At 41.5% G+C, this 24,829-nt stretch overlaps 1 protein-coding gene across 1 annotated transcript in view; it reads left to right on the forward strand.

Moving 5' to 3' along the window:
* Positions 1-24,829, forward strand: part of LOC132827448 (protein phosphatase Slingshot homolog 1-like) — a 127,338-nt gene that overhangs the window by 39,564 nt on the left and 62,945 nt on the right. The window contains exons 3-6 of the mRNA XM_060844134.1: positions 15,062-15,162; positions 18,523-18,587; positions 19,416-19,537; positions 20,156-20,224. Of these exons, the coding sequence (XP_060700117.1) occupies positions 15,062-15,162; positions 18,523-18,587; positions 19,416-19,537; positions 20,156-20,224 (357 nt within the window). The remainder of the gene's footprint in view (positions 1-15,061; positions 15,163-18,522; positions 18,588-19,415; positions 19,538-20,155; positions 20,225-24,829) is intronic.

A 24,829-nucleotide genomic window follows, 5' to 3' on the forward strand; every position in this document is an offset into this window, starting at 1 on the left:
CACTGATCATCTTGTATGTCTCTATCATATCCCATCTTAGCCGCCTCCTTTTTACTGAGAACAGACCCTCTCTCAACCTTTCCTCATAAGACCTTCCCTCCAGACCAGGCAACATCCTATAAATCTCCTCTGCCTCTTTTCCAATGCTTCCACACCTTTCCTGTAATGGGGTGTCCAGAACTGTATACTATATCCCAAGTGAGATTGCAATAGCATTTTGTACAGTTGCAGCATGACATTATGGCTCAAGAACTCAATCCCTCTCCAAGATCCCTCTGCATATCCACACTACCAAAAATCTTTCCATTCACCCAGTATTCTGCCTTAAGTGGTAAATGCACTGCAGGCTGAATATTTTCCATCAACTACCACTCATTGCCTTCTTACAGAAAGCTAGTTCCTAATCCAAACTGCTAAATCACCTTCAGTCCCAAGACTTCGTATTTTCTCCAACAACCTGCCATGTGGAACCTCATCAAAGGGTTTACTGAAGACCATGTACACCACTTCAGCTGCCCTAACCTCATCCACATGCTTGGTCACCTTCTCAAAAAAACTGAGGTTTGTGAGACATGACCTGCCCTTGACGAAACCATGTTGACAACCTGCAGTCGAATTTTTGCTTGCTAGCTGATTATACATCCTGTCTCTAATAATCCTTTCCCAAACTTTTCCTGCAACAGACGCAAAGTTCACTGGTCTATAATTACCTGGCTCATCTCTACTGCCCTTCTTGAACAAGGGTACAACATTTGCAGTCCTCTGGTACTAAACCTGTAGACAACGATGACTCCGATCAAGGCCAAACTCTCCAACATCTCCTCCCTAGCTTCCGAGAGAATCCTCGGATAAATCCCATCCAGCCCAGGGGACTTGTCTACTTTGCTTCTAGAATTGATAACACCTCCTCCTCACTAATCTCAATCCTTTCAAGTCTAATATCCCGCATCTCAGTCTTCTCCTCGACAGTATTCTCCTTTTCCTGAGTGAAAACAGATGAGAAATATTCGTTTAGCACCCCTCCGATCTTCACAGGATCCACACACAACTTCCCACTTCTGTCTTTGACAGGCCCTGTTCCTACCCTAGTCATCCTTTTATTCCTCACATACGTGTAGAAAGCTTTAGGGTTCTCCTTTATTCTGCCTGCTAAAGACTGCTCATGTCCTCTCCTTGCTCTTCTTAACTCTCTAAATCCTTCCTAGCTATTCTGTAACTCTCCATCGCCTCATTTGAACTATCTTGTCTCAACATCACATAAGCCTCCTTCTTTCGCTTAGCAAGAGCTGCAATTTCTTTGGTAAACCACGGTTCCCTTACCTTACCACTTCCTCTCTGCCTGACAGGGACATACCTATCAGAGACATGCATTATAGGTTCCTTAAACCAGCTCCACATTTCTATTAGTCCCCATGCCCTGCATTTTCCTACCCCGTTCTATGCATCCTAAATCTTGCGTAGCCGCATAATAATTGTCCTGTGACATGTACAGAGGAACTTCAATTATCTGAATACCGATTATCCGAAGGAAATCACGAAGTCCCGATGGAAACACTTCATCAAAGACGTGTTTCCATCTGTGGTTGCGTCTTTTGTTTACAGTGATTAAACAGGCACCATCTCCAAATGACTATCTGTCTGCCTGCCCGCCGTCTCTCCCCTTACTTTCCCTGGAGTTCTACACCGGGGTGTACCCGAAACCCCTCTTCCCCACATAGTCTCTCCAACATTGTCCTGTAAAGGGCAAAGGTGGAACCTGTCAAAAAGTTGTGTGTGTGGCTGTGGCTGTGTATGCGCTATTTGGAGACTTACCTCACAAAGGCAGCTTGTTGGTGTCCAGTCCAGCTGCCCTGGAGAGGGTGTGGGTGTGTGAGGTTGGGGGATGGGTGGGGGAGGGGGGGGCGGCATTGCATGGGGGTGGGGACGGAGAAGGCCGGATTTGGGGGCGGAAGCGATGTTGGACCGGAGCGGGTGCGATGTTGGATGGAGTTGGGGGTGGGGGCTTGGGGGCGGTGTTGGACGGCTTGGTGCAGGGGTGGGGTTGGCGTTGCAGGGGGTTGGGGGCGGGTAGGCGTTGGATGGGGTTGGGGGCGATGGGGCGGGCCCTTGTGCGCGCTGTGCTGCTGCAGTCTCCTGAATGGGGAGTAGACTTTAAAATCTCAAAGCCCCAGAGGAAAGGCAATTAATCGATTAACTGATTATCTGAACGAAATAGTGCCCACCCATCACGTTCAGATAATCGAGGTTCCCCTGTATCTACCTCTTTCCGTCGTTAAACGAAACACAACCAAGTTATGGTCGCTGTCTCCAAAGTGCTCACCTACCACTAAATCAAACACCTTGCCTAGTTCATTACCAAGCCCCAGATCCAGTGTGGCTTGTTGTCGGGCATTTCGACATACTATGCCAGGAAACCCTCTTGCACACCATGGACAAAAATTGATTCATCTGACATACTAGAGTTATAGCGTTTCCAGTCAATGTTGGGTAAGTTAAAGTCCCCTATAATAACTGTATTAAAAATAAGTCAGCCACATTCCTTGCACAACAACTATGCACAAGAATGTGCAGGTTAGGTGAATTGGCCATGTTAAATTGCCCATAGTGTTAGGTAAAGGGGTAAATGTAGGGGAATGGGTCTGGGTGGATTTATCTTCGGAGGGTCGGTGTGGACTTGTTGGGCCGAAGGGCCTGTTTCCACACTGTACGTAATCTTAAAAAAAACATAATTAGCTTATTGCGAACATAATTTGCTCAGGCAACGAATAAAAAGGTTTTAAACTATTTAAATATATACAACATGCTTTTGTGAAACAACAACATGTAGTCACTAGTGATTTTAATTAGGTCAGCCAGGTGGACCTCATAATGAGATCCCTGATTGGGGCTGTTAACCTGGTCCAATCAGAAAGCCCTCGTGGGACTTGAACCTGGGCCTCCCAGTTTAGGAGTAGGTACGCTACCACTGTGCCACAGGAGGGCTTGCATATCCAGTCTGCTGTGCTTTGAAGTGTTTTCTCTATAAAGCCCAATATGTAGACATATGTTGAGTCAATGATATTCTAAATTAATACGACAACTAATTTCTATATCCTGAACAGGGCCTGCTCACTTGATATTTGCTCATGCAATGCTACTCATTCTTGTCTACCAACTAACTGTTTGCAAGGATATTTTGATGTATTTCTCTGTACTCGTAAGTTACTACGTAAAGTTGAAAGTTGTGGGACAATTTCAAATGTCTTCCTGAAATTCCATTTATATTGATGGTTGTAAGTCCCATAAATCACTAAAATTGTGTGGAATTTGTAATGCATTTCTTTTCTTAACCACTAGGTGGGGAAAGATGTACAGCAAATCTGTTTGTCCAGTGGAAATTGCTGGCATTTGTGGCTGTGGTAACATCATTCCAGTCATGTGCACTAATTTTATTTTTAAAATACCAGATGTACAGAATGTACCTCTTATGTAGGTTCACTTAAAAAACAAAATCTGTAACTTCTAATGTGCAAAAATATTTTCACCTCCTGTTTTTGATTTATTTTACCAGCAAATGCACAGGTTACAGTGAACAACTTTTGAGATCACGAGCCTAACGACAATATTTGTTTGGTTCCGTTTTTAATAATACAATTTATAACTTCTGTGCGTTGTTGTTGGCTTCATTGGAAAGGGAGTGGAGTTCCTAGAATCACATTTAGGGTTTGAACCATCATGTTTACGCAGCAGTTAGATCGTGCTGCAGGAGACCTATTTCTATTTCACAGCAAAATTTTCCTTTATCAACTCAATTTTAAAAGGAAGACTAGAAAATGGAAGTAGCAGGGTGACTGGCAATACAATGATGTATCTGATACACTATGCATGTATTCACAATAGCAGTTGAGTCAAGCCGAGTATTTGAAACTTAGTTAAGGGCAACTATGACAACATGGGGGAATAAAGTTAACTTGTAAATTAGGTTGTTACCATCCATAGGTAACTAAAAGAAGCTAAAGATAGTATCAAACATTTTTTTTAAAAAGCCTATTTTTAGAAGGGCTATGCATACTTTATTTGGAAATCCAAATTGGAGAATGAGCGTTTGTATTATTCATTTACCCTTAACAATTCAAATGAAAACTGAAACTATAGTCACTTATTGGTTACAGAAAGACGTTTTTGAAGATACAGAAATTTGTTACTTTTGTGGAACACACTAAGACCAAGTGTCTGGGGTGGGGGGGCGGGTGACGTGAACAGCAGCAGGGTTTTGATAGTTTGTCCTTGAATTAAGTGTTTCTGTAAATATTTTCAAAAGGAAAGAGTTCATGAAGTGAGCATTGGTCCAACAGAAAGTGAGTCTGGGAATTAATAATGGAAAATAAGGAGATAGTTGATCAGATATTTTTCATTGTCAAGCTTTGGGGAAGATCCTATGAGATTGGAAAATAGCAAATGTTACATATTTATTCAAGAGGGCAGTGGAACAGAAAGCAGGAAAGTACAATAGCTTAACATCAATCAAAGGGAAACTTTTGAATGTATTTTTAAAGACATTTTAGGAGAACATTTTAAAAAGTTTTGAGGTAATTAGGTAGAGTCAACCTGGTTTTGTGAAATGGAAATAATTTTCAGTCTATTTATTTGAATTCTTTGAATGCATAATATTGTGTGGACAACGGGGAATCTGGATGTTGAGGGGAGGTATGGCTTTGATAGTCAAGGACAGTACAACGGTGGCTGTAAGAGCTTTGACGAGACCTCATCTACTGAGGTGGTATGGGCTGAGGTTAGAAACAGAAGAGGAGAGGTCACACTGCTGGGAGTTTTTGATAGGCCTCCACAAAGTTCCAGGGATGTGGAGGAGAGGATTGGCAAATCGATTCTGGGCAGGAGTGAAAGGAACACGGGAGACTTTAACTCCCCCAAAATAGACTATATGTCAGGAAATGCTATAACTCTGGTGCGTCGGATAGATTGGATTTTGTCCAATGTGAGCAGGAGAGTTTCCTGACAAAGTATGTCGAAGGACCGACAAGAGGGGAGGCCACACTGGATCTGGTACTGCGTAATGAACCAGGCCAGGTACATTTAGTGATAGGTGAGCACTTTGGAGAGAGTGACCATAATTCAGTTATGTTGAGTTTAGCGATGGAAAGGGAAAGATGCATACCACAGGGGAAAATTTATAGATGGGAGAAGGAAAATTCTAATATGTTAAGGCAAGACTTAGGATGCATAGAACGGGGTAGCAAAATGCACAGTCGAAACGTGGAGCTGGTTTAAGGAACCGATATTGTGTGTCTCTGATAGGTATGTCCCTGTCAGGCAGAGAGGAAGTGGTAGGGTAAGGGAACTGTGGTTTACCAAAGAAATTATATCTCTTGATAAGTGGAAGAGGGAAGATTATGTGACATTGAGACGAGATGGTTCAAATGAGGCGATGGAGAGTTACAGAATAGCTAGGAAGGATTTAGAGAGTTAAGAAGAGCAAGGAGAGGACATGAGCAGTCTTTAGCAGGCAGAATAAAGGAGAACCCTAAAGCTTTCTACACGTATGTGAGGAATAAAAGGATGACTAGGGTAGGAACAGGGCCTGTCAAAGACAGAAGTGGGAAGTTGTGTGTGGATCCTGTGAAGATCGGAGGGGTGCTAAACGAATATTTCTCATCTGTTTTCACTCAGGAAAAGGAGAATACTGTCGAGGAGAAGACTGAGATGCGGGATATTAGACTTGAAAGGATTGAGATTAGTGAGGAGGAGGTGTTATCAATTCTAGAAGCAAAGTAGACAAGTCCCCTGGGCTGGATGGGATTTATCCGAGGATTCTCTCGGAAGCTAGGGAGGAGATGTTGGAGAGTTTGGCCTTGATCGGAGTCATCGTCGTCTACAGGTTTAGTACCAGAGGACTGGAGGACTGCAAATGTTGTACCCTTGTTCAAGAAGGGCAGTAGAGATGAGCCAGATAATTATAGACCAGTGAACTTTGCGTCTGTTGCAGGAAAAGTTTGGGAAATTGGGATTAGAACAGGATGTATAATCATCTAGTAAGCGGCAATTTGATGGGAAATAGTCAACATGGATTCGTCAAGGGTGCGACCTTACCAAGTGCCTTTTGGAAATCTAAATACACAACATAGAACAATGCAGTGCAGAACAGGCCCTTTGGCCATCGATGTTGCGCCAACCTGTGAACTAATCTAAGCCCATCACCCTACACTACCCCATCATCATCCATATGCTTATCCAAGGACTGTTTAAATGGCTCTAATGTGGCTAAGTTAACTACATTGGCAAGCAGGGCATTCCATGCCCTTACTACCCTCTGAGTAAAGAACCTGCCTCTGACACATGTCTTAAATCTATCAGCCCTCAATTTGCAGCTATACCCCCTCATACAAGTAGATGTCATCATCCTTAAAAAAGATTTCACTGTCTACCCTTTCTAATTCTCTGCAGAGGTGCAGAGGGATTTGTTCATCTTTGTGTGATATGCAAAATGTTAGTACACAGGTTCAGCGAGGAATTAGCAAGGCTATTAGATTGTTGTTTCTTGGGAGGTAATTAAATACAGAAGTAGGGACATGAGGTTTGAGCTGTTTAGGGCATTGATTTGAGTTGATTTATTTATTGCTGTGAGTATTTTGTTACAAAATATACTGAAAAGTGTTGTATAGTATCATCACTCTCCAGCGCCATCTTAAAATAGAAAAATAAGCCAAAACATAGAATATTAGGGCTGAAAAAGAAAGTTCAGTGTTAGTCCTCCTTGTTAAGTGCTCAGCCATGAGTTGTCTTGCCACACAACTGGAGCAAGAGTTGCCAGTCTCCAGGACCATCCCACCTCCACCAATGCTACTGCCACCATGAGTCCTCACTGGATCTTGCCAATGCATCCCCCATTGATGCCACCAGATCCTGCACTGGCCCAATCTCAACTCTGCCACTACTGCCAAGAATTTGCTCTGGGCCTACCTCACTGATGCCACCACTACCATTGCTGCCAAGTTTTGTGCTGGACCCAAATGTGCCTCTGTCATCACCTCCATGAGTCTGCGTTTGATGCAAACGCCACGGGGAACTCAAACTCGCCTCTGCTGCAGCAACCATGAGTCTGACTGCGTCCAGCATGTTAATGCTGAAGCTGCTGGGAATCCAAACTCATTGCTGAGATCATAACTGGAGAATTGAGGTATTGGTTTCCATATTTAAGGAAGAATATAAATGCATTGGAAGTAGTTCAGAAGAGATTTACATGGGTTGCCTTATGAAGAAGGGTTGAACAGTCTAGGCTCTGATCAGCTGAGTTTTAAAGACAAGAAAATGACCAATGTAAGATCCTGAGAGGTCTTGACGGTGCACGTGGAAAGGATGTAGCCACTTTGTAAGAATCTAGAACTAAAGGTCACTGATTAATAATAAGGTATCGCTAATTTAAACAGTTTAGGAGGTCTTTTTTTTTAGAGAGTTGAAAGTCATAGTTGTACAGCATGGAAACCAACCCTTTGATTCATCCAATCCATACTAATCTTAATTCTAAACTAAACTCGTCCCACCTGCCTGCACTTGGCCCATATCCCTCCAAACATGTCTTATTTATGTACTTATCTAAATATTTTGAACGTTATAACTGTGCCCACCTCCACCAGTTCCTCTGAAAGTTCATGAAAAGTGCCCCTCATGTCTTTTCTTTAAATCTTTCTCCTTTCACCATAAAAATATGTCCCCTACTCTTGAAATTCCCTTGGAAGTCTCTTTCTAAAAATGCCATGGAAACGTAATAATGTTAATTTCAGGTTTCAATCATAATCTTCTTGAATGGCTGAGCAAACTCGAGAAGCCAAGTGGCTGTCATGTGCTAATTTGTATGTTTGTAAAATTTCTTAAGATTTTTATCTGATAACCCTCTAACTTTGGCATTAAATTATGGTAATCTCAATTGTGCCACCTTACATAAGGTTTCATTTCATTGAAATAATACAAAGCAGTTCATAGTTTAGAAGAGCATCACAAAAAATAAACTGAACTGTAATAAATTTTGATATATTTGCGAGGAGTAGACACTAAGCTATTAGCCTGAAATTACTTTTAGAATCCATTGCAATACCCTGAAATCTACTGGCTTGGGTATTTCTTTATCCTCTTGCCTGGTGACCCCCTCAAGAATTAAGTTCACAAAGCAGCTGTGCATTAGCTGAAAATTCTGGAGGTGGGCTTCTTGAGTACTAGTATTTCCAATTTTTAAAAAATGCATCAGAGCTCTGCGTTGACATTGGGTCTGAAAATTTGATGGACGCTGCTTCCTTCAACTGATCTTGTCTCATGGAATTGTTCATAAGAAACAAGAAATAACTTCATTCTCGTAATAGCATTTGTCATGGAAACTGAAGATTTAACAGAAATCCTTAACCTTCAGCAATGAGGAAGCCATTGGCTTTTCTTTTTATTTGAGACAGTGGTAGTGGGTCAGGGTTCTAGTTAACAGACTTGAAAGATAACTATATTAAGCCAGGTTGTTGATGACTGCACTTAAAAACTCTTGTTCTGACAGGATGCAAGCTGCTGAGTCATATCCTAGCAATGGCTCCACATCCTGATTTGGCTCTGTCTCATGTAGGGATATTGTAACATTATGGTTAACAAATTGATTACTAGAAATGGTATTCCTATGGGATTATAGGTTTTTGTATTGCTGATGAAATATTTTTACACAACTGTTTTATTATTATGTAAAACAATTATGCAATGTTTAAAGAAGGTGTTGTGAACAAATTGTAGATCTATGTCATCTATCTTAATTTACAATCCATGTCAAAAACTGTGAGAACTAAAGTCTGGAGAAAATGGAGATGTATTTTGTTGTATGATTTTTGACCTGAAAACAATGATATTGTAATTAGCGGGTGCTGCTTTCTGTTTAAAGAGCATTGTGTCGTATCATGGTATTCCGGACTTCTGATATCAGTTAGTATCACCTCTGCATTACATCCTGGTCTAAGGTATGCTTTAAGATATAAGAAAGAAAGCAATAACCTTTTCTCACTTTTCTCAGTGCTTGTTCTTAGTGCAATTTCTCTTCCTGTTTTGTGAGGAATAGATTGCTGTTGAGATCCCGAATAGCTTATAAAGTTATCATGTGATTAGCTAGGGAACAATTGGTACAATTGCCCCGTGTTTTAGACAGAAACCACAGACGGGTGTTCCCATTGATGTACTTCATAACTTCCAGCCTAAGTTTACATTTTGGGTTGGCTAGAAGGGCAGAATGAGGCAAGGTATTCGCATAAGATACTCCATGATTTGGAGATGCCGGTGTTGGACTGGGGTTTACAAAGTTAAAAAATCTCACAACACCCAGGTTATAGTCCAAAAGGTTTAATTGGAAGCACACTAGCTTTTGGAGCATCGCTCCTTCATCAGGTGATAGTGTATGAAGGAGCGACGCTCTGAAAGTTAGTGTGCTTCCAATTAAACCTGTTCGACTATAACCTGGTGTTGTGTGATTTTTAATGAGATACTCCAGATAGCCCTGTCCTAGCACTAATCCATTCTACCTTGTACTTCCACCATTCTCACCTCCAACTGTCTGCTGTTGTCTTTATTTCTCAGTGAGAACTGACTATCTTATTAAATGTTATTAAACTGGAAAGGTTGCAAAAAAAGATTTACAAAGATGGCTACCGAGGCTGGTAGGCTTAAGTTATAAGGACAGGCTGAATAGACAGGGACCTTTTTCCTTGGAGTATAGAACACTGAGGGCTAGTGTTACAGAATTTTATAAAATCATGAGGGGTAAAAGTAAGGCAAATAGCCTAGGTCTTTTTCCAGGAGAGGGGAATCCAAAAACGAGAGGGCATAAGTTTAAGGTGAGAGGATAAAGATTTAACACACTGAGGTTGGTGCATATATGGAACAAGCTGCCAGAAGAAGTCGTAGAAGCAGGTACGGTTACAAAATATAAAACTCGTTTGGACATGGATAGGAAAGGTTTATGGGGACGTAGACCAAATGCGCTGCCCCCACTCCCTCCGCTCCAACTCCAGCCTCATCATCAAACCTGTAGACTGAGGGGAGCTCTGTAGTAGTGTGGCGCACCAACCTCTACACCATTGATGCCAGGCACCAACTTGCAGACACCTCCAACTATTGCCCTCATAATCACAACCCCATCTCCCATTACCAAATCATCATCTCCCAAACCATCCACAATCTCATCTCCTCTAGGAATCTCCCCCCCACAGCCTCCAACCTCATTGTCTGTGAAGCCCGCACTGCCAGATTCTACCTCCTACCGAAGATTCACAAACCTGACTGCCCCGGTTGACCCATTGTGTAAGCCTGCTCCTGTCCCACTGAACTCAGGCCTTCCTACCTCAACACCATCCTGACCCCTTAGTCCAGGAACCCCCCACCTACGTTCGTGACACTACCCACACCCTCCATCTCCTCCAAGATTTTTGTTTCCCCAGTCCTCAGCGCTTCATCTTCACCATGGACAACCAGTCCCTGTACACATCGATCCACCACGGCGAAAGCGTCTAAGCCCTCCGTCTCTTCCTCTCACACTATCCCAACCAGTACCCTTCCACTGACACCCTCCTCTGCCTTGCTGAACTGGTCCTCACCCTCAACAGCTTCTTCCTCCAAACCAAAGGGGTAGCCATGGGCACCCGCATGGGATCCAGCTATGCCTGCCTGTTTGTCTGATACGTGGAACAGTCCGTCTTCTGCAGTTACACCGGCACCAACCCCCATTTCTTCTTCCGCTACATCGATGATTGTATTGGTGCCATCTTGTACTCCCACAAGGAGGTTAAACAGTTTATCAACTTTACCAACACCTTCCACCCCAACCTCACAATCACCTGGACCATCTCAGACACCTCTCTCCCCTTCCTGGACCTCTCTAAAACCGTCTCCAGCGACCGACTAACCACAGACATCTACTACAAGCCCACTGACTCCCACAGCTACCTGGACAACACCTCCACCTACCCTGGCTCCTGTAAAAATGCCATCCCTTATTCCCAATTCCTCTGCCTCAGCCGCATCTGTACCCAGGATGACCATTCCATCTCAAAGTCCCAGATGGCCTCCTCCTTCCATTATCACAACTTCCCTTCCCAAGTGGTTGACGATGCCCTCCAGTGCATCTCCTCTACTTCACCCACTATCGCCCTTGAACCCCACCCCTCCCAAAGCAATAAGGACAGAACCCCCCCTGGTCTTCACCTTCCACCCCACCAACCACCGCATACATTGCATCATCCTCCGCCATTTCCACCACCTCCAAACAGACCTCACCACCAAAGATCTATTTCCATCCATACCCATATCAGCATTCCAGAGAGACCATTCCCTCTGCGATTCCCTCGTCAGAATCCCCACCCCCCCCCCCCCACCACAGCCCACACTCCACTCCGTCAGAAATCTATCCGTACCACCATCAATCTCATCTACTGAATTCGTTGCACCCTGTGTGGTCTCATCTACATCGGGGAGACAGGACGCCGCCTTGCGGATCGTTTTATGAGAACGCCTCTGGGACACCCGCACCCACCAACCCCACCACCCTGTGGCTGAACATTTAACTCCCCCTTACACTCCATAGGTAGCTCATGGACCTCCTCCACTGCCAATGTCACCTGAAGGAAGAACACTTTATATTCCTCCTTGGGACACTGCAACCACACAGGATAAATGTGGATTTCAACAGGTTCCTCACTTCTACTCCCCCTACATTTTCACATTCCCAGCCTCCAAGTCGGCACTGCCCTCCAGACCTGTCCAATCACTTCCCCTTTGGACCTAATCACTTTCTCTCTCACCTTCATCCACCTATCGCTTTCTCAGTTGTCTTCTCCACCCCTCCCCCTCACCCCCAACCGCAACACCCCCTCCCCCCCATTTATCTTTCAGCTCTGGCCCACAGGCCTCATTCCTGATTAAGGCCAAATGCCTGAAACATCGATTCTCCTGCTCCACGGATGCTACCTGACCTGCTGTGCTTTCCCAGCAGCACACCTTCGACTCTGATCTCCAGCATCTGCAGGCTTCACTTTCTGCAAACACTGATTAGATCAGTTTAGGAAACTTGGTTGGCATGGGCAAGTTGAAGGGCCTGTTTCCATTCTGTATGACTCAGTGAACAGAAGTTACTGATTGGTATTGAGGAAGTTAAAATTGGTATCAAATTAAAAGAAAAACATGCAATGTTATGAAGAAGTAGGCCAGAAGTTTGAGAAAATGTTTTAAACCAGTAAAGGATGGCTTCAGAAAGTAAAGGGCAATAAAATAGTTTAAGAATAAACTTGCAAGGAATATTAAAAAAAGACAGTGAGAGCCTCTGTAAGTACATAACAGGAAGGAGAGTGGCTCAAATAGATATTGTCCTTATAATACATGACTATGGAATTAGGGAGGAACAAGGGAATGTTTTGGTCACACTTCCGCCTCGTGCTGCTGAGAGGGATGGATCAGTCAAGGGGCCTTCTTGTGGATGTGTTCCCAGGCCTGGCCAAAGTGGTCTTCAACAGGTCTAGACAGGTGGCTGAAGCAGGGCTCGTCATTTCTGACTGTCTCCCCCTCTTTCATGGTTACAATGTGCTTGGGCCTTTATGAAGAGGGAGCTTGTGGTGCCCACCGGCACAATTGTAGCACTTTGAGTCTGGTGAACTCTGCGGGTACTGGAGTGTATCATTGGGCTAGAATGACGTCATTTTGCCTTGGTAAGTTTCTGTTTAGTTTTGTAAGTTTCTTTTTGAGTTTTTTTGTTTATATTTGATATTGATACTGTACCCCTGCAGGGGCTGCTTCACTATTATTTTCGACTCCCTGAAAGATTTGAGGAAGCTTATTTTTGTACTTTAACCCTTTTTTAAACCCCTATCATGGAGTGTTTATTAGGGACGGGGGGCAGCAAGAAGTGTTACCTCCTCTTTCTCAGGAAACCACTTGTTTATGTTTCTTCCTAGGAATGGTTAATCAGCATGTTGGTTTTATTTCCTTTATGGCAGTTTTTCCTTGTCCCTTTCATCTTGGGAAACAGTTTATTCCAGAAAAAAATTATTGCTGATTCTTCCAATTTATTATTAAAGTTCTGCAGCTTATGTTATCACAGGGAATTAGCTTTTTTATTTAAACCCTTGGTGTCTTGGGAGTGTTTGATGGGGATCTTTCATTTCAGTAAAATTGAGGGATCTTTGCTCCCACTTTACTTTTAGTTTGAGGGGTAGAGGCAGCTTTACTCCATGTGCAACTCTGTGCTGTTCCTGTCCTAAGAGTGTTGGTAGGGGATGGTGTCAAGTGAAATTTACTTTCCATTCACTTTCTGTCAAAAAGATTAGAGTAAGCTTTACTCTTCTTTTTTAACTTGTATTTAACCTCGTGCTGTCCCTACCCTGTCAGTGTTTTGATGGGGATAGTGTTGAGGGGACTTCTCATTTAAAAGAATAAGAACAAGGGAAATGACAGAAATTTTAAATAATAACTTATATTTGTTTTCATGGTAGAAGACACTAAAAGTACCTAATAATGCCAGTCCCATGAATGACTAAACAAAAATAGAGAATCGAGGGAGCAAGGAACTTAAACAATTATCATTAGAAGAAAAAATACTAGGAAAACCAATGGAACTAAAAGCTAAAAAGTCATAATATATAAAAAGGAGCAGGTATCGGCCATTTGGCTTCTCAAGTCTGCTCCATCATTCATTAAGATCATGGCTGATCTGATTGTGGCCTTATTTATACTTTCCTACTCTTCCCCCAACATAACCCTGGACTCCTTTAAATCAAAAATCTACTTTGCGCTTAGAATTATGTAATTATCCAACCTCCACTGGTGATTTAGATATAATTAGGGATTATTTTAAATGATTATCTATCTATCTTGAAGTTGGAATAATGGATAAATTCTATTTTGGCAAATGTAACTCGAGAGATGCCACCTGTAGCATTAACTATTTCCCAACTGTATTGTCGCCCAATTTACAAGAGATAGAAAGCTAAGAAAGCAAGTTGTGAGGACAACAAAGTGATTTCAGAAGGATATCGATAAATGAAGTAACTAAATGGTACACAATATATAATAATGACTTAGATGGCACAATGGATTGATGGGATAGTCATGACAACCCTAACTATACTAAGTTTTCCACCCTCTTTATCACTTGTTGGAAAAGTAGCTTTGAAAGCCGTTTAGATTTGGGCACTGTGACGAGGAGAATTCAGGCCTAGATTTTGAATGGCCAAGTTTTTAAGGTCTTGGTCATTGGAAAGCTACAACAGAAAGAAGTTGTCTGGTTACAGACCTACGCAAGTAACAGCCTTAGCATGAACTTCAAATCTGCTGTGGGGAGAATAAATGGAGAAAAAGGGGTTGTTTATTGTCACGTAATTTGAAAACCTTGAGACAGGTGGTGGGAAATAAAAGTCCTTTGATTTAAACAATGCCTGCAAATCATGTGAGTACTTCAAAAACTGTATTGATTAAAAAGTGAGGAAAAGTTTTGAGAAACAAAAGCAAATCATTCACGTGAGTTTTCAGCAGATTTGTGAAACCACTATTACTTGTCACCGATGTTTGCTCTGTTTGTGTGATATAAGCTTTTACCGGTCTTGAAACCTGTTTGTTCAGTAGATTTGCTGTATTAAGGAAATAGCCATTCTGCTACTATATGTAGACTCATTGCAATAATTATGGCAAAATGGGCTTCAAGGTGAGGATTATTCATAAGCAGTGTTGCAGGCGATCAATGAATATTGGTAAGTGGGTTGTTGTAGTGCCATGTTAAAACAAGCTTGCTTTCTTTAGATTAACTACTAGAGGAAAAGGTTTTAACCACCTTTTTGAAGAATTGGTTAAGATCCAAATCATTCATTGTTCCGAATGAAGAGCATCTGGTACTTTTGATAATATTGTACTTCAACTAGTACTTAACATCACTTAAATTGTAATTATAAGCTAATCAATATAGTTAAAAAAGCTGAGCAGAAAGGTGACAATAAAAATTTAAAAAATATTACTGTAGCTCTCAGTAATCTCTCTGATCATTGTATTCTTTCTTTCCCAAACACAGTCTCAGTGACAGTTTCTTCACCGTTAAGGGTGCAGCACTTTTTCTACAACAGGGAAGCAGCTCACAGGTCCCACGATGTTACCATCACCACAAATATGCAGGTAAGCAGACTATAACCTGCAGTCTTATGATTTCTGACTTTGTCCACCCCAGTCCAACACTAGCACTTCCACGTTATACATTTGGGGTAAGAATCCAGAATTTTGGCAATGCATCTCAAACTGTATCCCACTATGACCCTATTTCAAGGCTTAAACATTGTCTTAACCTTTCAGGAAATGGACATGGACAATAGGCCAAGTGGTAAGCAACACATGCACCGCACAAATGCCAGGTGATGACTATCTCCAATAAGAAACAATCTGACCATCCCCCCTTGGCATTCAATGATGTCACCATCACTGAATCCCCCACTATCAACATCCTGGTGGTTACTATTGATGAGAAACTCGGCTGGACTGGCCATATGAATACAGTGGCCACAAGAGCAGGTCAGAGGCTAGGAATACTTAAGTGAATAATTCATCTCCTGACTCCCCAGAGTATGTCAACCATTCGTAAGCCACAAGTCAGGAGTATGATGGACTACTGTCCATACCTGTGGAAGAATGCAGCTCCAACAATATTTGAGTATAAGTGTTGGGACATCATGTACAGGGTGTTGGTGAGGCCACTTTTGGAGAACTGTGTATAGTTCTGATCACCCTGCTATAGGAAGGATATTAAATTGGAGAGGTTTCAGAAAAGATTTACCAGGATGTTGCCAAGACTGGAAGGTCTGAGTTATAAGGAGAGGTTGGATAGGCTGAAACATTTTTCACTGGAGTGTAGGAGGTTGAGGGGTGACTTTGTAAAGGTTTATAAGATCATGAGGGGAATAGATTGGGTGACTTCAAAACTAGCGTCATATTCTTAAAGTGAGAGGAAAAAGATTTAGAAAGGTCATGAGGGACAACTTTTTCCCACAGAATTGGTTTGTATGTAGAATGAACTGCCCATGGAAATGGCAGGTACAGTTACAAATACAATACTTAAAAGACATTTTGACAGGTAATGAATAGAAAAGGTTTAGAGGGCTATAGGACAAATGCAGCAAGTGGGACTAGTTTAATTTGGGAAACTTGGTTGGCATGGACATGTTGGATTGAAAGGTCTGTTTCCATGCTGTAAGAATCTATGACTCGCTATTGGTGATGCAAGGCATAGTAGCTGCTTGATTGGTATGACATCTGCAAGCATCCATTCCCTCCGCCAGTGACTCTGTAGCAGCAGTATGTACTATCTATAAGAAGCACTGCGGAAATACACCAAAAATCCTGAAGACAGCACCTTCCAAATCCACAACCACTTCTATCTAGAAGGACAAGGGCAGCAGATACATGGGAACACTGCACCTGCAGGTTGTCCTCCAAGTCACTTCCATCTGACTTGGAAATTTATTGTCATCCTTTGTTGTTGCATCCTTTATTCCTTTCAAAATCTTGGAATTCCCTTCCTGACTGCATTGTGGGTCACCTTACAGTACATGGATATCTGTGGTTCAAGAAACCACCACCCCGAGCAACTAGGGATGAACAATAAATTCTGGCCAGCTAGCAAAGCCAGTGCTGTATGAGTGAATGCAAAAATCATAAAGATAAAGGTAATATTTTTGTGAGAAGATAGTGTAAAAATTATGAAAACTAGATTGTTCAATGTAAGGCAGTGGTGGTGGTGGGGGGGTTCGGAGTAGGTAATGATGGCCAAAGGCAATGGCTTCAAATTCCTAATATTTAAATTTTTCTAAGAATCAATGTGAGTTACTTTCTGCAGAATGCCTTGCCTGCTCGTTTAGGCACAATATTTGTGGCTTGTCCAGTTAAGTTTCTGGTAAAATAATCAGTAATCGAAACATTCAAACTTGTTGAAGAGTGTATAAAACCAAATGGTAAAGTCATCCCTTTTATCGCATTGTTTTGCTTTCTAGCATCTGTTACTGAGAGCCCGCTGCTAATATTTAAAACATTGCCCTGGTTCTTTTGGAGCTGTTGGAATGCTAAAATGGTCATCCTGTTGAGAATGATAGTGAGAGCAACTGGTAACTACAATTCCAAGTAATGAAAGCAGAATTCTAAGATTTTTAACCAGTTCAGAGTTTCTCATTATATATTTCTATTCATGTTTCCTGTGAAACAGAAAATGAGTAATCTTGTACATAATATAGTCATAGTGATGTACAGCACGGAAACCCCTAGCGCATATCCCTCCAGACCTTTCATATTCATATACCCATCCAAATGCCTTTTAAATGTTGCAATTGTACCAGCTCTGGCAGCTCATTCCATACACGTACCACCCACCGTGTGAAAACGTTGCCCCTTAGGTCTCTTTTATATCTTTCCCCTCTCACCCTAAACCTATGCCCTTTAGTTCTGGACTCCCCGACCCAGGGAAAAATACTTTGTCTATTTATCCTATCCGTGCCCCTTCCTGATCATCTGAGCATGACTAAATGTCAAATTTTAATTTGATGACATGAATTATAATAAAAGTTTGATGTTTTCCTTTTCACATGAGCTTTGTGATTGAAAAGAGTGTAATGTATATCTGTAAGTCTTAAGAACATTATGTTGTTATTTTAAAATAAATCTTTTGTTTGAGGAAAGTCTTGAAAAATGGAGATAAAATTGAGTTAATGTAGCAGAAAGATAAACATGGTATCACTTATGCTCATTGCTGTTTACAGGGAATTGACATTTGAGTCAAGACTGATGCTTTGCAATGTTTATTCATGCAGTGTAATGGAAGTTATTGGTTATGCAATTATCTCCTCCATCCTGGGTGCAAATGTATTGTAGACAGTTATAAACTAGACCAGCCTGACTGATAAGACAAAAGTGGAATCTGGGAAGGAGGAAGGAGAGCAAAATTTCTTCCAAGTACTTACACAAATTTTTAGAGAATTGTAGGTGCATGCATCACCTATATATAATGTACATTCATAACTATAGTTCCAAAGTTTTCTTAAAGCTATTTATTCTTGAATAATATGTGTTGATTAGGAGAAACTGAGGACTGCAGATGCTAGAGATCAGAGTCAAAAAGTGTGGCGATGGAAAAGTACATCCAGTCAGGCAGCATTCTTGGATGCTTTTCCAGCTCCACACTTTTTGACTCTATTCTGTGTTGATATCAATTAAAAGAATCCATCTCCGAATGCAATTGTTCATTTCCACTCCCTCAATAGAATTTGGTTATAAACACTATTGTCTCAAAAATTCCAAATTCAAATTCTTAACATATGCCAATCGCATTATTATCAACATTTGATGGGATTACTTTTAACCTGGGTGGCTTTTGACTAGTAATGGGGAAAAGTCAGTTACACTTTATGCTTGTGTTCACTAAAATGATTTCTGATTTAAAAGAAATTAAAAATCTTTGTGAGTTTTACATAAGATTTTTTTACTGTCTTACTACAGAAGATCTCCAACTCCATCTTCAAGTGATGATTAACCACCTCCGCCCTGAAGACAGGATAAAATTGGTAAGGGATAAAGAGATATTGCCCTAACATTTTCCTTTGGTCAGTTGGGTGACTGGTGTGTGGAAACATACTTAAAGGTATTAAATCCTAGCTATTGAAATCAATGCTAGTACAATGCAAGAGTGTCATAAATAGGGGAAAGGGTAAGCCATTTGACCCCTCAAGTCTGGCCTGCCATTCTATAAAATCATGACTGATCTGTCCCAGGACTCCACTCTTCTTTCATGGCAACTCCTCATAGCCCTCAACTTCCTGATAGTTCAAATATTTACCTACCCCCTCTTTAAATACTTTCAGCGATCTAGCCTTGACAACCTTCTGGGATACAGAATTCCAGACATTAATTTCCTTCTGGTAAAAACAAGTTTCATTTTACATTGGTATCCTCTGTACCATTTAGAAATCTGTCTTTGCTTTAAAGGTAAGTATCTCTTCCCCTAATTGTGCTATCCTCTCATTTGAATGATATGCTAAGCCTCTCTCATCCTCCCTGTAGACTCTGCCATCATTTGCACGGAAGCAAGAACCTTGTATGTATTGGCTGCGGCTCTTTCAATGCCAGTTTCACTACGGCCAGACAAAGGTGGAGTGCTGGTATTGGGTCACCTAAGTGTACTTTTCATAGTTGTTGCATTACTGTATTTGGATTAAACTAGCTACATTATCTTCACTTGCTGATTAATACAATTTACAGACAAAGCTTCTTAATTCATTGCCATGCTAAGAGCAGCGAGTAAACAAAGCTAGCTGACAATAGAATCAAAGCTGTATTAATCAGAAAGCCATGATCTCTTACTGAAACTCTTTGGAACTGGTTTACTCCTACAGGCAGTGCGCCTTGAAAGCATGTCTGCTCATCGAGTCCGATACATGGTAGTTGTGTATACGAATGGCAATCAGGATACAGAGGAGAATGTCCTTCTAGGAATTGACTTTGCAAGCAAAGAAAGGTATGTACTGCAATATGTGTTGATATAGAAGGGAAGGAAGAAGATGGAGGAGTAGAAAGTTGAGTTCTGAGTGCCTTTTGCATTTTAAAAAAACACATTTTGTACTTTAAAAAAGTTTGATATTTTAGTTAGATTATACCAAGGATGAGAAATACAAGTTCTAAGGTAAATAGGTTGCTGGGACTATTTTCCTCGAAACAGAATGAGTAGGGAAAATATATTGTATTTCGACTAGAGATTCTCTGATTAAGGCTCTTAATTTGCAACTGTCCTTGAGAGGGAGATACAGGTTGGATAAAAATTATTCATGAGGTATTGTTGGAGAGTTGGAGACTATTGCACTTTTTAAGGGAGAATGGATGAGTACTCAAAGTAGAGTAAGTTGCCAAACCATGACACCATGCAGAGTAATCTGCTCCAACTAAGCTAAACAGAGCATTAGGATAGACACCTTGGACCTCCTGTTAGACAAATAAGATTAGTTGGTAAGGTAATTGTGAATCTATATCCTGAACTATTTCTGTCAACATTTTTGATGCAAATATTCATAAGACCAATACATGATTTTTTTTACTAAATTAACCATCAGATTTTAACAGTGACTTTATATTCTTTCAGTAATACATGTACCATAGGATTGACCCTTCCTCTCTGGAGTGATACAAAGATTCATTTGGATGGAGATGGGTAAGGAACTCGATTCCTTCTGCTTTGTTAACCAAGAAAAAACTAGGAAAGGCTAAAATTTGATAGTTTCATGCTCTAGTACCTTATTGTCTTTTTTGCATTTAAATGCGAAGAATTTATTAACGTTTAATAACTAGTTTTAACTAACAATGCAAATTATACAGGATCTCCTGCAGTTTTAAAGAGATTTAAGGGCACTGATAAAACTTGTTTTCCGACACTGAAACCTCCAGTTTCTTTTAATTTTAATGCTTTATTGAAATTTGGCATAGAAGCTGTGAATTGCTGTAATCATCTAACTTTGCAAAAGCCATTCAAACTTTTCAATCCATTCAAAAATATGGTCTGCTGAACTTTTTTAAAGTCCTTGTTAGAAGGATCCTTCCTAGTCTCAAGCCTTTGACTAGATTTTTTTGATTGATATTGTGTAAAGTTAATTGTTCCATTATAGCATGCACTTCTGTCATACATAATTTGGAATGTTGTCAATCGAGATTGTAATCTAAATTGCATTTTAAGTAAACTGCTCAATGTCTCAAGAAACAACCTGCTGATATGAAAAAAAACCACATTGCTGAAATTACTATGAAAATCTTAGGAAGACTTCATAAAATAATTTCTAGTTGAAGTGTAGGACAAAAAATGTTGGGCTAGAGCATAATGTTTGTACACTGTGATTGAATTCAGGGCTGTTAAATTACAATAGCAAGTCTTGCATGCAACATAGACTTCCCTTTTAGTATTTGATCTACATTCTAGACATGTCCCTGAGCATTTTAACAAGCAGTTTGATATTCTAACCTTCATACTGTTTCCAAAACTACTTCCATGTCTATAAACTTCACCAAAGTAAGCATGTATATGAAATATATAATCAAAATTCAATTCTTTAGAAGAATCCAGAGATAGTGATGTGCTTGTAGAAGTAAAGCACAGGGAAGAAGTATTGGATGGATTATATGTTGGGCCTCCACGAAGTGCAGCAAAATACACATAGGTACTTAAAGCACATTTGCTTTTAATGCTTACTTTATGCATACTTTCAACTAAGTAGAAATTCATTTCTGAATTGAGTGCCCTGTTTGAAGATATTATCTGTCTTTCTCTTTGAGATCCATTGTGTAATTCCCATCTTATTTAAATTTTGAAATAGAAGTTAGGGTCTAAGCTTTTTGGTGCCATTTCAGTAGTAGTATGGTGAATTTGGGAATGCCTTCTGCCATTTCATCATCTAATCTCCAGTCCCTTTCCATAGGGTCTGTCTGAGTCATATAATCTTGGATTATATAGATCGACAGCACAGAAAAAGGCCCTTTGGCCTATTACGTCTGCACCAGTCAAAAACCAGCATCAGCTATTCTAATCCCATTTTTCAGCACTTTGCCCATAGCATTGTATGCCTTAGCATTGCAAGTGCACATCTTGCAGCATTCTATCTGCCTACCCACAAATGACATCCAAATGAGGTTTTGGTGGGCAGCACAGTGGCACAGTGGTTAGCACTGCTGCCTCACAGTGCCAGAGACCCAGGTTCAATTCCCGCCTCAGGTGACTGACTGTGTGGAGTTTGCACATTCTCCCCGTGTCTGCGTGGGTTTCCTCCGGGTGCTGCGGTTTCCTCCCACAGTCCAAAGATGTGCGGGTCAGGTGAATTGGCCATGCTAAATTGCCTGTAGTGTTAGGTAAGGGGTAAATGTAGGGGTATGGGTGGGCTGCGCTTCGGCGGGTCGGTGTGGACTTGTTGGGCCGAAGGGCCTGTTTCCACACTGTAAGTAATCTAATCTAATCTAATCTAATACTTCCTCATTCATATTGGTTGCTGGGTAGATTTGCTGTCTGTCCTCAGTGTTCAGCATTCTATGGAAGAAGTGGATGAAAGGCACATATAGCATCTTTTTGAAATAAGATGTAAGTGCTTCAAGAATTGGTTTGCGTGTGCTTTCCAAGAGAAATCAGAATGTTACAGTTAAAAGAAATGCTTCTTTTCAGACAGAACAGATACTGCCTGTTCTCTCATAGGTTACCCAGGTCTGCTTCATCACATCTCCACCCTTCTCCAGGTGGGACTGTTTCCCCATTTCAATTGGTTATCCACCTCCTTTTAATGTGATAACTTTGAGACAATCAGTAAGGATCACCAGGGTCATTTATTCCAAATGCATCTTCACCTGAAAAGTGTGCCAACCAAGGATCACTTGGGTCTATGAACTAAAGCAATGTAAAGTGCCTCTGTCATTTGTGACAATGTCTCTAGTCTTTATTTGGTCTTCTTCAGTGACTTGCATATTAATTGGCACTGATCCACATTCCTTGTTAATGAAACTGGTGATTATCTGTTACATTTCAGTTTTTGATATTAAAAAATTAGATAATCCTTGAGTTTAACATCATCTTCTGAATTCAAAGAGGATGGTAAATGTTTGAGGATCTACTGCAAGATAAATCACATATCCACCTGTACTGTTTCCATATTTTCTTGAAAGCCACTTGTTTGACGCAAAGCAAATATTATGAAACTGTTGGTTAATAGGCTTGGTCATCAAGTGGTACTCTTGGTGAATCAATTTAAGCCCTCTACATGCCTTCTCAGAACTGCTGAAAAAGGAGATTTTTCTCTAAATCTACAAATAACACTTACAATAGTGAATTCTTTTAGAAATACGTTTGTTCACAATATTGAATTCTGAAATTGCACTTTTAAGAGCATTGCTGAAAAAAAATGACATGATTTGTTGAAGCTATGGTAGAGTTCCTCCTTGTGGGTCACTGCGTTCACATATGTGTGAGCTGTCCATCACAGACAAAATGATGTTTCCTTAAGGCTGGAACTTAGCTATGACTGGTTGTGCACAACATTTAACAGACCATATAGTTAAGCAGATTTTCTACATACCCATTGAAGAATTCCTTCACATTTGTGAAGGCTTTCAAGACCAAGCAAGACATGGTTGATAGCAATGCAGCATTGATGTGCTCATTTTACTTTGTTAGCCTGTTCACCAATATATTACTCAAGAAAGCCAAAGATGTCTGCAGCACTGAAATAGTGGTGACAGACCAGCATTGTGTGAATCAGTATTCATTGTACTTCAAAAAACAATCTGCAACTGACAATGCTGAGTTCAATAAAAATATCCTGTGTGCATTAACAAATGGTATTGACTTGCAGTCTCTGCTAGGCCCATCTCTCGCAAATATCTTTGTTGGATTTCTTGAGAAATGTGTTTTCTGAAGCGTAGATGATACCTTTGCTATATCTGGATCTGACTGCATGTGTGAATTTTCTTGTACATTTTTAGTTGACTCCCTATTCTTGACTGCAGATGCTGGAAACCAGATTCTGGATTAGTGATGCTAGAAGAGCACAGCAGTTCAGGCAGCATCCAAGGAGCTAGCGAATTCGACATTTCGGGCAAAAGCCCTTCATCAGGAATAAAGGCAGTGAGCCTGAAGCGTGGAGAGATCAGCTAGAGGAGGGTGGGGGTGGGGAGAGAGTAGCATAGAGTCCAATAGGTGAGTGGGGGAGGAGATGAAGGTAATAGGTCAGGGAGGAGAGGGTGGATTGGATAGGTGGAAAAGGAGATAGGCAGGTAGGACAAGTCCAGACAAGTCATGGGGACAGTGCTGAGCTGGAAGTTTGGAACTAGGGTGAGAAAGGGGACCTGGACCTCTCCATCTCCATTAATGATGACCGACTTGACACTGACATTTTTTACAAACCCACTGACTCTCACAGCTACCTGGATTACACCTCTTTCCACCCTACCTCTTGCAAAAATGCCATCCCGTATTCCCAATTCCTCCGCCTCTGCCCTATCTGCTCCCAGAAGGACCAGTTCCACCACAGAACACACCAGATGGCCTCCTTCTTTAGAGACCGCAATTTCCCTTCCCACGTGGTTAAAGATGCTCTCCAACGCATCTCGTCCACATCCCGCACCTCCGCCCTCAGACCCCACCCCTCCAACCGTAACAAGGGCAGAACGCCCCTGGTGCTCACCTTCCACCCTACAAAACCTTCGCATAAACCAAATCATCCGCCAACATTTCCGCTGCCTCCAAAAAGACCCCACCACCAGGAATATATTTCCCTCCCCACCCCTTTCTGCCTTCTGCAAACACTGTTCCCTCCGTGACTACCTGGTCAGGTCCATGCCCCCCCCCCCCCCCATAACCCACCCTCCCATCCTGGCACTTTCCCCTGCCACTGCAGGAACTATAAAACCTGCACCCACACCACCTCCCTCAACTCTATCCAAGGCCCTAAAGGAGCCTTCCACATCCATCAAAGTTTTACCTGCACATCCACTAATATCATTTATTGTATCAGTTGCTCCCGATGCAGTCTCCTCTACATTGGGGAGACTGGGCGCCTCCTAGCAGAGCACTTTAGGGAACATCTCCGGCACACCCGCACCAGTCAACCATGCCGCCCCATGGCCCGACATTTCAACTCCCCCTCCCACTCTGCCGAGGACATGGAGGTCCTGGGCCTCCTTCACCGCCGCTCCCTCACCACCAGACGCCAGGAGGAAGAACGCTTCATCTTCTGCCTCGGAATACTTCAACCCCAGGGCATCAATGTGGACTTCAACAGTTTCCTCA

The sequence above is a fragment of the Hemiscyllium ocellatum genome, chromosome 24, assembly GCF_020745735.1.
Source record: "Hemiscyllium ocellatum isolate sHemOce1 chromosome 24, sHemOce1.pat.X.cur, whole genome shotgun sequence".
Lineage (NCBI taxonomy): Eukaryota > Metazoa > Chordata > Chondrichthyes > Orectolobiformes > Hemiscylliidae > Hemiscyllium > Hemiscyllium ocellatum.